The sequence below is a fragment of the Vigna umbellata genome, chromosome 1 (assembly GCF_029865625.1).
Source record: "Vigna umbellata cultivar VRB3 chromosome 1, Vumbellata_1.0, whole genome shotgun sequence".
In the NCBI taxonomy this organism is placed as follows: domain Eukaryota; kingdom Viridiplantae; phylum Streptophyta; class Magnoliopsida; order Fabales; family Fabaceae; genus Vigna; species Vigna umbellata.
Window position 1 is genome coordinate 85,128,540 of NC_142165.1, and position 17,948 is coordinate 85,146,487.

A 17,948-nucleotide genomic window follows, 5' to 3' on the forward strand; every position below is an offset into this window, starting at 1 on the left:
CGCAATCATGGGATCATCATCAGAGTGCACCCAAAATGATCCTTTCTCTATCCTATGGTCAAATGTTTCTTGCTATTCACTGCCTTATCCCCTTTGAAAATCACTGAATTGTATCATTGAATTTCCACCTTATACATATTTTCTCACGAGTGTTTGCTTCAAATTCTCTCAGTTTTTCATATATTTCAAAAGTCATTTACAAAGAAAGGAAACTTGACTATATTTAGCCATTCATGCTAGTCTTGGCCGAAAATACTGCAGAAAAATGAGAGAAAAATTAAAAAAAATATTTTAAAACTTCTAGATCTAGATCAATGGCCAAGATTATTGTCATACTTTTTATGTTTTTAGACTTCTCATGCTTGTATAATTGTCTTGTTTCTCCTTGTCTTGGCCGAACTTGATGCTACTCTATAGACATGATTGAAATTTTAATTTAGACCCAGTTTCAATCTAAACTAGGATTACTATTTGCACCATGATATTACAAAAAAATAAAGGACATGGATACTAACGTTTTACAAGTCCAAGAAGTATAAAATAAAAAAAAATGAAGAACTATTTTTATGAGTGAAAGTATTCTCTCTTGTTATGCTCCTAGTAACTCTTGGAATCATGTATTCTTATTCTTTTCTTTATTTGCAGTCATTCAATCATCAGATTTGTACTTAGAGAGGAGAGTATCCAAATTATCAAAACAACTCCCACTTCATTTCTGATATCCATTATACTATATTTGTTTTTTGTTCTGCACATATGTATGATTTTAATAAGGTCTTTTTTACATTTTAACAAGCTTATAACATATCAGGATTGTCTATTGACCATAAGTTTTCTATCACTTGTATTATTTAGTTATTATATCCCTTTTCTTTATTTTCTATAGAATGGACATGTTAAAAAGACATGTTCCTTATTCTAGTCAAGAAGGATTGCATGAACTTTAGTGTATTGCTCAAAGGTTTGAAGAGAAGATTTTTACTACTGCAACAAGCCAGGTACGTATTTGATTATATATTTATCATTTTGTGATTATGTTTACAATTACATTCCATTTGAAAGATTGATGATTTAATGTGATATTCTCTTATTTCAGTCTGATTATCTGCGGAAAATATCTATGAAGATGCTTCCACTGGAGAATAAATCCCAGGGCAGCATGGTCAACGTTCCAAGTCAAAGTGGTTCTAGGACTATCTAACTTGGAGTTGTTTTTAGTTTAGCTTAAGCAACTCGGACTCTATTGTGTGATTTTTTCACCCAAATAATACACATGGACACAAAAATTACTTAAAGAGGATACTATTCCAAAATATTTACATATAGCTACCGTTTATTTTTTAAGTAGTAAAATTATGCTTATTTTTTAGTAATTTTTATTTCAAGAAATGTTTTCCTTTATTTTTAAATGAAAACAACATGAAAAAAGAAACTTGTATTATTTATATAAATATTTGGCACAATATGTTTAGGTAATTTTGGATCATATGTTTCATTAGAATAAAAAAAGTCGTATTCTGCTGTGTCATAGTGATGTAAAATATCATTCTCATTTTATTTTTGTTTGGTGTTACATATGTTGCTGATAGATTATTTGGGGGTAAGTTTTATTTTATTTAAAGGAGTTGATATAAGATTATTAATCAAATTCAATGTTTATTTGTCTTTGGAAATTGAATTTTTTTTTTTCAATTTAAACTACTCTTATATTGAATTTTATTTTTATTTTAATTGTCTTTGTGTAATTTTTATATAGCACCATATAATAAAATACTAATTATTTTAAATTATAATGTTAACTTTTTAATTTCATTTAAATAAAAAATTAAAAAGTAATTTAACAAATATGTAAAATAGTGTGATAATTTATTATTTTTTATAAAAAAAGAAAATAAGTAATAGTAATAAAAAGAAAACTAAAAATAAATAAAAAGTATATTAAAGTATAAGAAATAGTAGTCAAAGAAAATTAAATAATCTAGAAGGCAACTCAAGTTGATTGTAGCTTACAAGGTAGAAATAAACTACTTTAAAGAATTCATTACAAAATATGATGGCTAAATTACTTTATAAGCTACTAGTTAGCTTATTAATTTTATGGAAGGCTTTCTAAGTGAAATTTAGTTTTGAGTAGTGGTACAAGTAATTAACTTTATTGGTTTAATCATCGGGTTTCGAATTTTAAATTGGTCTTTTTCTGTTTTTTACGTTTTAATTGGGTATTTATTTCGTGAAAATTTTAATTAGATCTCTGTCGTTAAATTGGGCCTAACGATGTTATAGTTAGGTTGACGTGACATGGTTTTTAAATGACGTGACTGACATATGTTGGGCTTTATGTGGATTTTAGTTGTTTTCAAATAAAAAAGTTTGAAAAACTTCTATTTTTTATGAATCCCTAATTGCTTCAATCCATAATAAAAGGGAAAAACTCTATTGTGCTTCTTCTTTGAGAGTGTTTGTTGTTCTTGAAGTAAGAGAGGTTTGAAGATAGCCTATTCATGTTCGTCTTTCTCATGTAGAAAAACCCTAATGTTGTTTGTGGTGGTGGTGGTGGATCTACGATTGTTGGTGTATCACCCGTTTTCTTATGTGGAGAGAAATGTGTTTTAAGAACTGCGAGAACTGCTAAGAATAGAGGGGAGCAATTTTGGGGCTACTCTAAGTACAAGGTATGGTATTTTCGTTATTTTTGTTTAAAGCAAGCCATTGTTGGATGTAATTGGTGTTTTTTTGTCACAGAATGGTAGTGAAGATGGTGACTGCAGTTACTTCAGATGGTCTATTGATGATGGGATCGAGGAATGGGATAGGAGTATGAAGTGTGAAGGAAAGGCTGACTCTTTCGTCAACAGAGAAGAAATGGAAGGTGGATGGAAGATTATAAGTGATTTAGGAGAAATCGATTAAGATATTAAAAAAAAGGAATAAGGTGTTGATAAGAGTAGTTAGTGTTGTTTGTTGGATGAACATAATTGTAGTTACAATATGGATGACCAATCCATGATGTCTTTTAGTAGTGTTTTCATTGTACTTAGGATCCAATGTACTTAGGATGCAATATGTATGAGAAATACATTCAACTCAGTGTTATATAATTAACGTTGTTATTCATTATAATGAATGAAAGTTATTTTGACTTGAAAAGTTTCTATTATTTGTTACTTTTGGTTTATATCTAAGAAGGGAAAACAATTCACATAACTGTATCATAATCTGTTATGAAAATTTATACTCTGTAAACTTCACTTGTAAATTTTGACTTGAAGATATCATAATCTGTTATGTAAATTTATACCCTGTGAACTTTAGTTATAAATTTTGACAATTGTATCGTAATGAATGAAACTTATGTAAATATTGAAACATAAATGAATGAAACTTAGTTATATACCAATGTATGTATCAAAACCTGATGCAATATATAACATAAATTAAGTCATGACTATGCAACTAAATGTTCCCAATTTGAAAGAACTGACTTAGTCTCAATATATAACTTGGTTACTTGAATTTCTTAAATTGTAAATGAAACAAAATAAAACACAAGCAAAAGTAGAATCTTTAACCAATAGGATTTAGTCTTTTAGAATTAACAAGGTAGGCTCTTTCGTAATGCTCAAAAGAACGTACAATTGTTAAAAATGCAATTAGAAGCAGCATAACATAAAGAGTTTTGTCATGATGCATACTATAATGCCATTGGTGCAGAGGAGCACTGAGAGCCCCTTTGTGAAGCTACTTATTACAGTCAAACAACCCTCATAGCAGCAAGAACAATGATTAGGCAAATATTTAGAACAAAACAAACTAAATCTTAAACCACATCACAGTTAACAATTATGAAAAACAAAATTATAATCTTTCATTAACTTTTGTTCTTAACAAGACATCTTAAAGCAGGAAATAACTTTTGTACATGTAGTATTACGTAATGTCTGTAGCCTTCAACTATTACATAATGACATTCCTAAGCTTCATGGTTTTCAAATTCCTACACCCTACTAGGCTTTAGGTTCAGCCTGATGTGATATTTCAGAAAATTGAGTTGATGGCATAACTGGTCACATGATGCAGTTTGTTAGTGTGCTTCCTCACAATGCACAGGACCTGGTTGGGTTGTTATCGGACAACGACTTCTGTTGTGGCCTTGTTCCCTACATAGCCCACATCTTTTGCGTAACCCAACTTTGGTCATTCGTGAATCATCCTTCCTCGTCTCCTATTATTCTAGTCTTCTTTTCTTCTTAGGTCTTCCCGACAATATTCTTTTCTGTGGAGGGAAGACATTAAGATATGGAGTAATGTCCCACATGTTTTTACCATTGATGGGATATATAATTGATGCATATGTCTCTTCGTATGTTGACTTCATATAGCAACAAGGAATGAATTGTTCTTCATCCATATTCAGAAACTTCATTGCAGCCAGGGACGACAACAAGGAACTCAGTGATGTTATATCTCCTACATGTGCATGACCATTTGTCTATGTTGACTACAAACTTATATCCACTGTGTGACACTTGTCGAACTTCAAAATGTTTGTTCGCTGACTAGTTGTCAACAAAAAAGAACAATAATTATTAACCAAATAAATAAATTAACATAACTCTGAAGTCATGAATGGAGTTTACCTAAGAATCCAATGTTTGCTTAATTGAGATTCCTTTTGAAATTTGGTTTGGATTTTGGGACAAATGGATCCTGAAAAGGATGTTATGCTTGACTTGTTCCTTGTCAATCTTTGCATGATGTAAACCTGTATCTCTTCCAACATGGTAATGATGGGTTTACTCCTAGTATGAACCAGTACACTATTGAAGGCCTCACTCATTTTGTTAACCAAGGTGTCACATTTAGTTGTTGTAGTGAACCTTGATCTTGACCAACATCTACAACAGATAACGTAAACAAATATTAACATTAAGTCAAACCTAAATTATGGTTAAGTTATGAACACAAATCTTGAAGGAATGACTATCAAATGCTTAAAAGCCTCTTCGTTCAACACTTTTATGTTTCTCATCTCCATCTCCCAAGTTTGTGGGTGCGTGGCTGTAGCTGCACTCCATATTAAACGCTTAAAGTTTTTGCTAGGGAATTTCTTCCTAAAGTTGGCATACAAGTGCCTAATACAAAATCTTTGGTCAACTTCAGGAAGAAGTTCTTGTATAGCTGGAAGTAGGCCTTGCAGTTCTAACACGATAAAGTGCAGGTAGAAAATACAAGTAATTAATAAAGGTCAAGGTCAATGTAAAAAAATTACAAATTGAAGATGATTATTACCTTTTGTTGGTCTAATATAAAGGTAAATGATGAACATACTTTATCCCCACTAAGGTCATAATCAATAGTTCCAAAAACCAGGTCCATGAATCATTGCTCTCAACTTCAACCACAACATATGCAATAGGCAACATTTGCTCATTTGCATCTCGTCCAACAGTCGTTAACAACTCCCCATCACACTTCCCTCTTAAGAAAGCTCCATCTAAACCAATTATTGGCCTACATGACACAAAATTGTCTTTGAATGCCTTCAGACATGTGTAAAATCTCTTGAAAATGACTTGACCCTCAATATCTTCAACCTTTACTTTCATTGTTATCCTGGATTTCTGGCCAGCAGCTCGTGGGCATAATCATATATCCTTTTATACAGTTCTTTGAAGGACCTATCAATATGGTCTGAAGCAATTACTTTTGTCCTATAAGTCATACACTTAAATATATCAATGTTCCATTTTCTTTGTATTTTTTCTCATATATACACCTAGATATATCAATTTTGTATTTTTTTTTCTAGTATATCGTACACCCCTCTTTTTCATTACCCAAGTCCAAACCCAACATGTACCCCAAGTGGACCCCAGATGTCACTACTCATCTCCCAACAAGAAGCTCCCATACGTAAGTGTTTGCGTGAATACACCAAAACCATGCATGATAACCAAAAAGGTTTAATAGGTTCGGAGGTCCCTATATTTGCGGGTTCGTTTCAATTGGGTCCTCCAATTTTGAAAGTGATCAATTGGGTCCCTAATTTGGTAAATGTGATTCAATAATAGGATCTCCGTTAAATGCAGTTAACTACGTTAACTTTGTTATGAAGTGGCAAGCTGAGGCATCCAGGTGGTATCCTTCGTGGATTTTTAACACTTTTAGAAATTATTAAGCAATGTTAAATATATTAATAAATGAAAATATTTATGTTAAATGAAAATATAATTAGAAATTATTAAAAATATTAAATATTAAACATATTAAGCAATGTTTCCTATTTTGGGGTAGCTTCTGTCTGAGAAATTGGGGAAATCTGCGAAGTTAGGGTTCGTTGCTGGAAATGGCATTGTGCTGGCATTTGGGGAGCATCGCTTTTGCGTGAGAAATTACTTAGACATAAGCTTTCGTTGTATAAAATTGTAGTGATATATCGCTGGGATTGAGTAGAAGCTTGTAATTTTTGGCGGTGAATCACGTGGAAGAGTTTCGTGAAGGTCGTTGGAGGTGTAGCACGTGTCCAGGTTAGTAAATGTTTACTTCTTTGTATGATTTTGACAATGATGCATGGTCAGTCGTGGTCCCCCATGTTCGAAGTGGTGTGGTAGTGTGTTATTTATGTTGTTATAGAAATTGGTGTTGAAAGTTGTCCCCCATGTCTGAAGTGCTGTAGTAGACCGTAATTGTTGTTGTGCTTTATATTGGTGTTGCAATGTTGCAATGTGGTCCCCCATGTTTGTTTCTTGTGCTTTTTGTTTTGTTTAAGTTATGTTGTAGTTGGTCCTTGTGTTTCCTTGTCCTGCTTCTAATTTTATATCATTTTTGTTGTTGTTGTCGTCTTATTATTTTATAGGATATATACTGTTATAGTGTATTACATGGAGGATCATTTTGAAGTTGTTTTCCACCATGGAGGTCACTTCATAAACGATGGGCCACTTAAGTATGAGGGGGAAAGTACAACTCTATCTTTTGACCCAGACGTGTGGAGTTACTTCATTATAGTCAGTGTAGTAAAAGGACTTGGATATGATGGATTTAAGGAGTTGTGGTATTGTGTAGGGGGGGTTCTGTGTTAGATGATAGGTTAGAGGCTTTGTCTGATGATAGGGGAGCCATGCACATGATGAACTTAGTTAGGCTAAATGGAGAAGTTCATTTATTTGTTGTTCACACAGTGTGTGAACCTGAGATCGTACACTTCTTAGAAAATGTTCCACATAATATAGGTGAAGAAGAAGTTCAACCTGTGATGCATGATAGTGATCATGGTGAGTGTGAACAAGTTCATGATGAGTGTCAGGAGGTAGGTGATGGTGAGTGTGAAGTTCCTGTTTCAGAAGAAAGAGCTGAGGGAGATGATGTTGATGTGGGTGAGTCCGAAAGAGATGATGTTGTAGATGGTGAAATTGAAGCTGAATGTGATGTGGGTGAGTCCGAAAGAGATGATGTTGATGTGGGTGAGTTCGAAAGAGATGAATGTGATGTGGGTGAGTCCGAAAGAGATGATGTTGTACAAGTTCAAATTGAAGTTGAATCTGATGTGGTGAGTGTGAAAGAGATGATGTTGTAGGAGGTGAAATTGAAGTTGAATGTGATGTGGGTGAGTCTGAAAGAGATGATGTTGTAGGAGGTGAAATTGAAGTTGAATGTGATGTGGGTGAGTCTGAAAGAGATGATGTTGTAGAAGGTGAAATTGAAGTTGAATGTGATGTGGGTGAGTCTGAAAGAGATGATGTTGATGTTCGTAGTTGGAGTTGCAGTGGTGAGGATGCCAATGTTGATTGCAATGTGGATGTTCCTAGTATGGATGACCTAGTTGACTGTGATATCCAAGAAGAGATAGGGCATGGAGTTGGGAATTGGTTTGGTGAAATTGAAGTTGATGTGGAAGATGATGGACCATCACGAACTCGCATTTCCGATAGTGATGTTGAGGATGGTATAAATACTGAGAATGATAGAGGTCTGTCTGATGATAATTGGGAATCAGAAGAATTGGTTAGTGGAGGAGAAAGTGATGGAGAAGATGATGAGGAAGAAAGTTATGGAAAGTTTGTAACATTTACTATGCCTAAAACAATGGTGGATTACAAGTGGGATTTAGGCACTTATTTTGCTAACAAGCAAGATATTCTGGATGCCATAAAAACATATGCAGTAGAAAATGGGAGAAATCTAACATATGTTAAAAATGATAAGAAGAGAATTAGAGTGAAGTGTATGGGTGCTAAAGGAAAGTGCCCCTGGATGGCATATTCTGGTTATATGAATGCAATCCAAACATGGCAATTAAGGACTGTTGTTGACAACCACACTTGTAGTAGAGAGCACAAAGTCAAATTACTTAATTCCAAATGGCTGAGTAAGAGGTTGGAGAAAACCGTGAGAGAAAATCCCAAAGTGAAGGTAGGGGAAATTCGTGACAAGATAAGTAGAAAGTGGAATGTTGATGTATCTAGATCCATGGCTTTTAGAGCAAAGTTCATTGTTTCAGACCATGTTAATGGGTGTTTCAAAGAACAATATAAAAGGATCTATGATTATGCGAATGAGCTCTTAGCTCGTAATCCTGGATCCACAGTGAAGGTGGAAGTGGAAGAGAATGTCGATGGCCATATTTTCAAGAGGTTCTATGTTTGTCTTAAGGCCTGCAAAGACAGTTTTGTGTCCTGTAGGCCAATTATAGGACTGGATGGTGCTTTTTTAAAAGGTAAATATGGTGGTGAATTTCTAACTGCTATTGCAAGAGACGCAAATGACCAGATGCTACCTCTAGCATATGCCATTGTGGAGGTAGAGAATAAAGAAACATGGAAATGGTTTTTGGAACTTGTGGATAAAGACATTGGTGGGGAGGCAGTACATGCATCATTGACATTCATATCAGATCAACAAAAGGTTATTCACATGCCCTTTTTTCCTAAAAACATATTAAACCTTTTCATTATTATTGATATGAGACCTTTAACAACACTGTCAATTTCAAATTACAGGGCTTAATGCAAGCTTTTGAAGAGGTGCTCCCTACAGTTGATCATCGGTTTTGTGTTAGGCACCTTTACGCAAATTTCAGGAAAAATTTCCCTTCAAAGCAGCTAAAGCAGATGATGTGGAAGGCAGCTACAGCAACTCATCCACAAGCCTGGGAAACCGAAATGAGAAATATAAAGGAAGTGAATCTCGAGGCCTTCAAATACCTTATAAAAATTCCTCCCAGGTATGATGATATTTCCTACTCTCTTGAAATGTGATTCAATTCATAGTTGTGGAAGTGGCAGACTGTGATACCCATATTTCCTAATCTCACATAATGTAGATACTGGTCACGATCAAGGTTTACCACCAATGCTAAGTGTGATACTTTGGTAAACAACATGTCAGAGGCATTTAACAGTGTATTGTTGCATATAAGGTCAAAGCCAATCATAACCATGTTGGAGGATATCCGCCTTTACTTGATGAACAGATGGGCAACAAACCGAACAAAAATAGCCTCATTGTCTGGGGTGATTTGTCAAAAAATCAAGAGTAGACTTAATAAGGAGTCCTAGCTAACCAAATTTTGGATTCCTAGGTAACCGTAAAATATTTTCATTTATCATGTGTTCAACAATTGAAGTGTATGTGTACTTTCTGAATTTTAATTGTGTTTTTTCAGCTGGTCAGCACTGCAGTTGTTTGAAGTTCGTCATGTGTCCCAAGTTAGCGACAAGTTTATAGTTGATATAGACAAAGTTGAATGCACATGCAGGAAATGGGCTATCTCGGGCATTCCATGTTGTCATGCGTTGGCTGTTATGAAGTTTCTGAATTTAGATGCAGATGATTTCATCCCTGTTTGTTTTAGGAAGTCAACATACGAAGAAATCTACTCTTCCATTGTGTATCCAGTTAATGGTCAAAATATGTGGGAAATTACCCCATATAATGATGTGTTCCCTCCAAAAAAGAGAACATTGTCAGGGAGGCCCAAGAAGAAAAGAAGGTTGCAAGAATGGGAGTTAGTCAGGGACGAAACAAGAATGAGGAAGGGTGGTATACATAAAAGATGTGGCATTTGTAAGGAGCTGGGTCACAACAGAACTTCTTGCCAGAAATCAACCCAAGATGGTGAAGTCAACCCTGACCAAACACAACAAAGCAACCCAACAAATGAAGAAAACATACCATCATCAAATCACCCTTAAGCAATTCTGATGTTTACTGGCACAATTGCAGCAGTCATTTTTTGTACCTTGTAATGATGTAAAAAATTCTGATGTTGAACCTTTTCTGATTAATACCAGTTTGTTGTAATGACAACTTTGCTTTTATGGAATGTTATCTTTGCTTTTATGGAATGATTCATACCAGTTTGCTGTAAGCTTTTGTTATTTAAGCAGTTTTGTCTTTAGCTTCCTGTGTTTGTAGTGATTACTTCTTTAAGAAGTTTTTTTATCTCTGTGTTTGCAACACAAGGAATAACTCAGGGTTAATGGGATGACCTGATGAGTGTAATTTAAAATGCTTATTCAATAGTATCTCAAATGATTCATACCAGTTTGCTGTAAGTTTTTTCATCTCTGTGTCAGCAACTCATAAGTCAAAGCTATCAAATGAAACTGCTTATTCAATAGTATCTCAGCAATGTAACAATCAAACTGTGGTCTCAACAGGATAACAATGCTGTAATTTAGCATTATAACAATGAAACTGCTTATTCTATAAATTGAAACTCCAAATGGCTATAAAGATGATTTAGCATTATAACAATGTTGTAATTTAGCAGAAATTTTGTACACAGTATATGGACTAAATTTATAACAACTCTTCCATTTCATTCATTTCATTAATTTCATTACAACAGACCAAACCTACAACAAAGTTACAAGAAATCATCCTTTCCTCATCAACATTGAAACTAAAACTATCTGTATTACACATAAAACAGACACCAACAACATCACCACCTTCATCAACTTTTGAACAATGAAAACTGACATTTATAAATTCACTATCATTTTCCTAGTACTATCCATGTCTTCACTCTTCACCAGTGTTTCTTTCTTTCCTTCACTGTTGAACAACCTTCCCCTTTCGTCACCACCAATATCATTGCACCATTCGAAGAAGTTGCATCCATTTTCTTCACCATCATTCTGTAAAGACAACATTCAACTTCATTAGGGAGTACCACCTTCTTCTCACAAACAGTACCAGAACTTAATTAGGTTGAGTTGAATCTAACATACCTTATACTTGGAGCATCCCCAAAATTGTTTGCCCCGATTCTTCGTAGTTTTGGCAGTTCTCACCACATAACTTTGACCACAGTAGCAGATCGGTGAAGGCGTACCATTTTCCTTCCGCCTGGCACTGCAACTCGATGAATACCAAGAGTGCTCCTTCGACATTGTCTTCAAACAACAACAACCACAAGCACTACACCCAGCCGCGTTGCAGAACTACAAGCTCGACCTCCTATCACACACTTTTAATTTAGGGATTTCACCTTCAAATACAACCACGAGCCCTAATTTCTCTAATTTCCCCAATTTCGCAGATTTCCCCAACTTTGAAGACACGAGCTACCTGACCCCAAAATAGGAAACATTGTTTTGGTTTGGTTTAATGAGTTATAATTAAACCACGAAAACTCATTTAGCTTTTATTTTATTTGTGAATAATATAAAAATGTTATAAATCCACCTATACAGCTCAAAAGGATGCCACCTGGATGCCTCAGCTTGCCACTTCATAACAAAGTTAACGTAGTTAACTGCATTTAACAGAGATCCTATTATTGAATCACATTTACCAAATTAGGGACCCCATTGATCACTTTCAAAATTGGAGGACCCAATTAAAACGAACCCGCAAATATAGGGACCTCCGAACCTATTAAACCTAACCAAAAAATTCATGCTACACTCTCTCTAATTAATGCCATGAACCCCACCTCAATTTCAAGACAACTTATTTCTACTTTAACAAGCAAAACAAAATGAAAGGGAAGTCCTCTCCTCTGAACCATTCACATAAACCTCAAATTCACCAAATAACTCTCACCCCACTTTCTCTTGTGCAATGTCGTGGGCCCACCCAATTCTAGATAACTTTCTTTAATTGTCATATAAAGCAAATGCCAAAGTGAAACCCCACTGCACCATGTATTTCACACACACCACAAATGTCAAAGCTAATAGGTTCTCTCCATCTTCTCCCTTACCTTAGCTTTTCTCTTTTCTCTCACCCGGGACCACATACTCACTTGGAACATCTTCATTCTCTCATTTCCTCACTTGAAACTCACATTCATGTACCCCAACATAAACCCCACTTGTTATGTTTCCTATTATCCACCAAACTTATGTTCTCCTCCTTCTCATTTTCATTAAAAACACAAATTGATCACATGAACCTATAGTCACTCAAACAACCCCTACAACTCAAAGTTTTAACAACTTCAACACAAAGAGGAAAGGTTCTCTCATCACTAACCACACTCACCCTTTCCTTCTTCACAAGGAACCCTAAAATCGAAACTCATCTTCCTCTCCCTCACCAACTTCTCTTCTAAGGAAACCCAACACCCCAAACTCACCTAACCTTCCTTCACTCACAGATTACACTCAAGCACTCATCTTCAAACCCTTGAAAATGCACCAAAACACAAGCTCATACACATATAATATAGAAAACAAAAAAAATCATACAACCATCCCATGGACTCAAGCATAAGAAGCACTTAAACATGAAGTAAACTCATCAAGAAAACCATACCAACATAGACTCATAATAACAACAGAAAAGCGTGAAAGAAAACCAACAAACCATAAAATTTGAACCATATTAAGGTTAACCCCCTTACTTACAATTCCAATGAGTGTTTAAAGCTCCTAAGGTGTCTAGTAAAAAGGTTTGTTCCTTATAACAACACCTCCCTACCTCTCACGTGACTACCTTGGTTCTTTGAGTCTCCTTCCTCTTTTTCTCTTCTAGTCTCATGTTTTGGGTGTACAAGAGGGTCTAGGGTTGCCTCTCTTTCACTCTCACGGCTACTAGGTTTTGCAGGGGCAAAGATGTTCTACCTTTACCCCAAAACAACTTAAATATAATCACTCAAACTCCCAACAGTCGACCCTAACAATTGGGCTCTAAAACTTTCGAAAATGTCATCTTAAAGAGTGTTTAAAACCCATTATTTGTTTCCTTTCTTCGTTCCTCATATCTCCCAAACAAATAAAAATATTTTTAAGAGCTAAATGGTGTCCCCAGTTACTCTTTTTATCACCCCTAAAACTTTCCGTTTTATTTCATTTATATCCCTCAAGTGCCCATGAAACTAGATTAGAACTTATGTGCCCAAAGAAAAGAAATTTGGAAGGTGACTCTAGCTCACCCGAAAGTCATTTACGTGAAGTACCCCTGGTTTATGTGAAAGGTGCAAAAAGATACCCATGTTGTACGTAAATCATGCATGAAGAAAAGCCAAAAAGGAGAGTTAAAGTTTTTTATGGGTTACGTACGCGGTATGTATGGGTTATGTATGAGGTATGTGTGAGTTATGCATGGGTTATGTGTGACGTATGCATGAGTTATGTATAGGGTATGTATGAGGTATATATGTGTTATGCATGAAGTATGTAGATGTTATGTTTATTTCATTTATATCCCTCAAGTGCCCATGAAATTAGATTAGAACCTATGTACCAAAAAAAATAAATTTAGAAGGTGGCTCTAGCTCACCCGAAAGTCATTTACGTGAAACACCCCTGTTTTATGTGAAAGGTGTAAAAAGATATCCATGTTATACATAAATCATGCACGAAGAAAAGCCAAAAAAAAAGCTAAAGTTTTTTATGGGTTATTTATGTTGTATTATGAGGTATGTGTGAGGTATGCATGGGTTATGTGTGACGTATGCATGAGTTATGTATAGGGTATGTATGAGGTATATATGTGGTATGCATGAAGTATGTAAATGTTATGTTTCTTTCATTTATATCCCTCAAGTGCCCATGAAACTAGATTAGAACCTATGTACCCAAAGAAAAAAAATTTAGAAGGTGGTTCTAGCTTACCCGAAAGTCATTTACGTGAAACACCCCTGATTTATGTGAAAGGTGTAAAAAGATATCCATGTTGTACATAAATCATGCACGAAGAAAAGCCAAAAAGGAGAGTTAAATTTTTTTATGGGTCATGTATGTTGTATGTATGAGTTATGTATGACGTATGTGTGAGTATGAGGTATGCATGGGTTATGTGTGACGTATGCATGAGTTATGTATTGGATATGTATGAGGTATATATGTGTTATGTATGAAGTATGTAGAGGTTATGTATGAATTATGTATGAGGTATGTATGACTTATGTATAAGTTATGTATGAATTACTTATGAATTATGTATAAGGTATGTGTAAGTTGTGTATGAGGTATGTATGAATTATGTCATTGCAGATAGTCAACAATTCTATGAAATCATCAGTTAGAAATGAATAAGATGACTAATAGGTATGTATAGGTTATATATGAGGTATGTATGACTTATAAATGTGTTATGTATAGATTATGTATGAGTTATGTATAAGGTAAGTATGACTTCTGTATAGGCTATGTATAAGATATGTGTGAGTTGTGGATGAGGATTCGGGTTGAACTCAATTTAAGCAATTCCTTGTCAAGCATTTCCCTACTTTTTACCTCATCCTTCTCCTTATATAAGGCCTCCTTGTCAACTTCAAATTGCTTATTTACTAACTAGTTAGCAATATTCACCTTTCCTTTATCCTTTATCTCCTTTTTAAGGAGCTTGGTGATCTTATGGCTAGAGTTTAACCCACCCTTGGTTGTAAAGTATTATTCATCACTCCTAGTATCCCTAGACTTTCGTCTAGTTGAGTTTAATCTACTCCTGATTGTGAAGTATTATTCACCACTAATGGTATCCCTAGAAAATCCTTGTATCTCACTGATACACTGCCTAGTTGAGTTTCACCCACTCCTGGTTCCCCTAGACAACACGTCTAGTATGAGTATTCTAAACCACTCCTGGTTTCCAAGTATTCTATCCACTTCTGGCACCTCAGTATTCTAGCCACTTTTAGCACCTGAGTGTTCTAGTCACTCCTGGCACCTAAGTATTCTAGCCACTCCTGGAATCCCTAGACAATCTTGGTATCTATCCGATACACTGCCTAGTTGAGTATCACTCACTCCTGGTTGCAAGTGTTTTAGTTCTCTCTAGAACGTGCAACAAATCCACTACGAGATATTACAAGGTACAAATGTTTAACTCTTAATGAGAGGATATGTTTATAATTACAATCTGACCACTTATAAAGTTATAAATTTAATTTAACTCTCCTAGAAAGGATAAATATAATAAAGTGTAGTCTTGTAATTTGGAGGTTGTTTCCTTTGCTGAAGAGCACCAAACGATGTAAGTGTGTAGAGCAACATTGTTGATCTTTCACACTTTTGCTTGCTCTTAATCTCTTCTCTTCAATGAGGTTGATTCTTCTTGAATGGAGAAGCTTCAGACAATATGCATGTGAAAAGCAATAGGGCGAGTACTTGCTCTTTCTTTCTTTCCTTCTCTTTGATGAAGTTTTCTCCTTTGATTAAAGAGCTATAAGCTATGTAATCTCTGAGCAGTAGTTATGTTGAATATTCAACCAATTTTCATATGAATGCTCATTCTCTTCTCTATTCCTAATGGATGGAAGAGCTTCAGATGATGTGTATAGGCTTGGCGAGTAATAGAATGAATATTCAATTTTATGCTTGCTCTCTTTTCTTCTCTTCTTTTCAATATGCTCTCAACTTCATTTCTTTACTTCATTTAATTTCAATCTCAACTGTTTCAACCTTATTTTCTTTTCTTTTCTTCTTTCTTCCATCCCCTCTTAGACATCATAATTCATTCTTCTATGTTAAGACCTCGGCAAGCGTATCGAATCGTGTCAAGTAATAAACCGGTAAGACCAAATATCGTATCTCAAGAGACTCATGTGACACTAAACAATCATATAATTACTTAACTAATTTAGACTAAAGAATGATTTCATTTAATGTGATTTTGGTGCAATAAAAATAAACATAATGCATAAGTTGTAAATTGGGGTTAAAACACTTGGCAATGGAATGATTAAAGATGATAAGGAATGGAAATGTTGGAGAATGATTTCACCTACTACACTTTCATGCAAATCCACATTACTTCTTCATTTAATTGCTCATGTCAACCTACTAAGTTACTCAAACCCAATTCCTTGGTAAAGAGAGCCTAGACTTACTCATTAAACTTTAATCCCTTAGAAAACCTAACAAGTTCATCCGCTTTAAGAAATGAGGTTTAAAACAACTAAAGGTTCAAGTTCTATCCTTAATACAATTTCCTTTAGGTGTTTAGTCTAGTTCAAGGTTCACACAATATCTCCCAACATTAAGCAAACCAAAGAATCATGTTATGGTTGATTAAGTCACAACAAGCTTTAAGAGAAGGACATAAACACTAACAATCAATGAAAGAAGCTTATATTCATTCAAAACAAGTGCATTTACATAAGAGTTTCATAGTTACATCATTCCCCAACAAAATGAACTTAGCTCTCCATCGTCATGGAGAGCTTGAGCTTACAATGGAAGAAAATGGAGGAGATGGAGACCCAAGGAAGATGAATGGAGAGCCCCCACTGCCCAAAACTAGCTCCCAAAGGTCCAAAATGGTGCTTTCGTGCTTCAGCCGCCAAGAAGTTTGCACCCTCGTTGCATGGTAGCCTTAAATAGGTCTAGGGTGCCACATCAGCAAGTGTCGCACTCAGCACCCATACATGAGGGCGCCTAGGCGAGCTTGCGAAGCAATGGCGCGTAGTGCCCTTGGATAGAGCGCCCAGGCGGGGCTGCGAGGTGATGGTGCTTAGCGTACCCGGAGGGGGGCGCCCAAGCGAGGTTGCAAGGTGATGGCGCTCATGGGCGCCCAGGCGAGCTTGCGAGCCAACATTAGCCTTATAGTTTGGTACTTTTGCTGCTTCTCCTGGGTTCCAACTCCCTGATGGTTTTGATATTCTTCAAATGCACATAATCTGCCTAGAATATGAGGGAATTAGTGATGAAAACCACTAAGTATAACCTAGACTAAACTTATTCACAAAAGTCAGATAAAAGAGAGGATTAAGCGAGATTCAAGCTTAGGGAGAGTTGTTTTAGTAAGAAAATTGCACCACAGATAATGGTAAAATTATCGTTATCATTCTCCCTTTTTATTATCATTACTTCGTCAGTCTTCTCTCTTCTTCAAATATTCTTTATATAGCCTTTTAAAAGATGATCGTTGGATATAAAGTTGACTCTTGTGTAGGCTTCTTAGTGCTTCTTGGTAGATGATCACACTCACTTGTCTTGTCATATAAACGTACAATGATTTATCATATCTTGATTGAAATGCGACTTATACGACATGTCAGAGTAGAAGTCTATACTTAGATCATTCATAGAATGTTCTTTTCTTCTCTCAATGTCTTTATCCACGTATGGAGTTTTTTGATTAATCAATTGTGTAATTATGATCTGCACATTAAACGAGAACAAAGTATATAAGTAGAATGACATTTTTACAGTACGTGCATTAAATGACATTAAATGTTTTGATCATTTATGAACGTTATCTTGCATTACATGTTAAAAACATTTTATCATACAACGTGTCACTAATAAATATACTAGTTAATCATATCATTCAAATAATATTAGACAATATAAAACATATTATTATTCGTTGTGAAGCGTTAAACACTTATAAATGAAAAGTAATTTGATACATAAAAATTGGCACACTTTTCATCAAATGATATAATTTATAAGACATTTTTCATTTATTATAGTTTTGAGATTGTGTCTTTATTATTTAGAGCTAATAGTCATTAAACGATGTTTTTGTTTTAGCTCTCTCTCTTC

The 17,948-nt window shown here is 35.0% G+C and overlaps 2 protein-coding genes across 2 annotated transcripts; both read left to right on the plus strand.

The window, feature by feature from the left end:
- The first annotated feature begins 7,555 nt into the window (after positions 1-7,555).
- LOC148206659 (uncharacterized) lies at positions 7,556-9,291 on the plus strand. The gene has a single exon (XM_088114181.1). It carries the CDS (start codon positions 7,810-7,812, stop codon positions 9,004-9,006), a length of 1,197 nt encoding a protein of 398 aa, XP_087970307.1. The 5' UTR covers positions 7,556-7,809; the 3' UTR covers positions 9,007-9,291.
- Positions 9,006-10,193, plus strand: LOC148206660 (uncharacterized). Its single transcript, XM_088108422.1, has 3 exons — positions 9,006-9,223; positions 9,323-9,505; positions 9,665-10,193. The coding sequence occupies exons 1-3, from the start codon at positions 9,006-9,008 to the stop codon at positions 10,191-10,193; spliced, it is 930 nt and encodes a 309-aa protein (XP_087964548.1).
- The last annotated feature ends 7,755 nt before the right edge of the window (positions 10,194-17,948 follow it).

What these genes read in the sequence shown, in the direction of transcription:
- LOC148206659 (XM_088114181.1), top strand. Translation starts at nt 7,810, where the DNA reads ATGGATGACCTAGTTGACTGTGATATCCAAGAAGAGATAGGGCATGGA.
- LOC148206660 (XM_088108422.1), top strand. Translation starts at nt 9,006, where the DNA reads ATGCAAGCTTTTGAAGAGGTGCTCCCTACAGTTGATCATCGGTTTTGT. An exon ending in CTTATAAAAATTCCTCCCAG is followed by an intron (nt 9,224 to 9,322) that starts GTATGATGATAT and finishes CACATAATGTAG; the next exon opens with ATACTGGTCACGATCAAGGT. An exon ending in CGAACAAAAATAGCCTCATT is followed by an intron (nt 9,506 to 9,664) that starts GTCTGGGGTGAT and finishes GTGTTTTTTCAG; the next exon opens with CTGGTCAGCACTGCAGTTGT.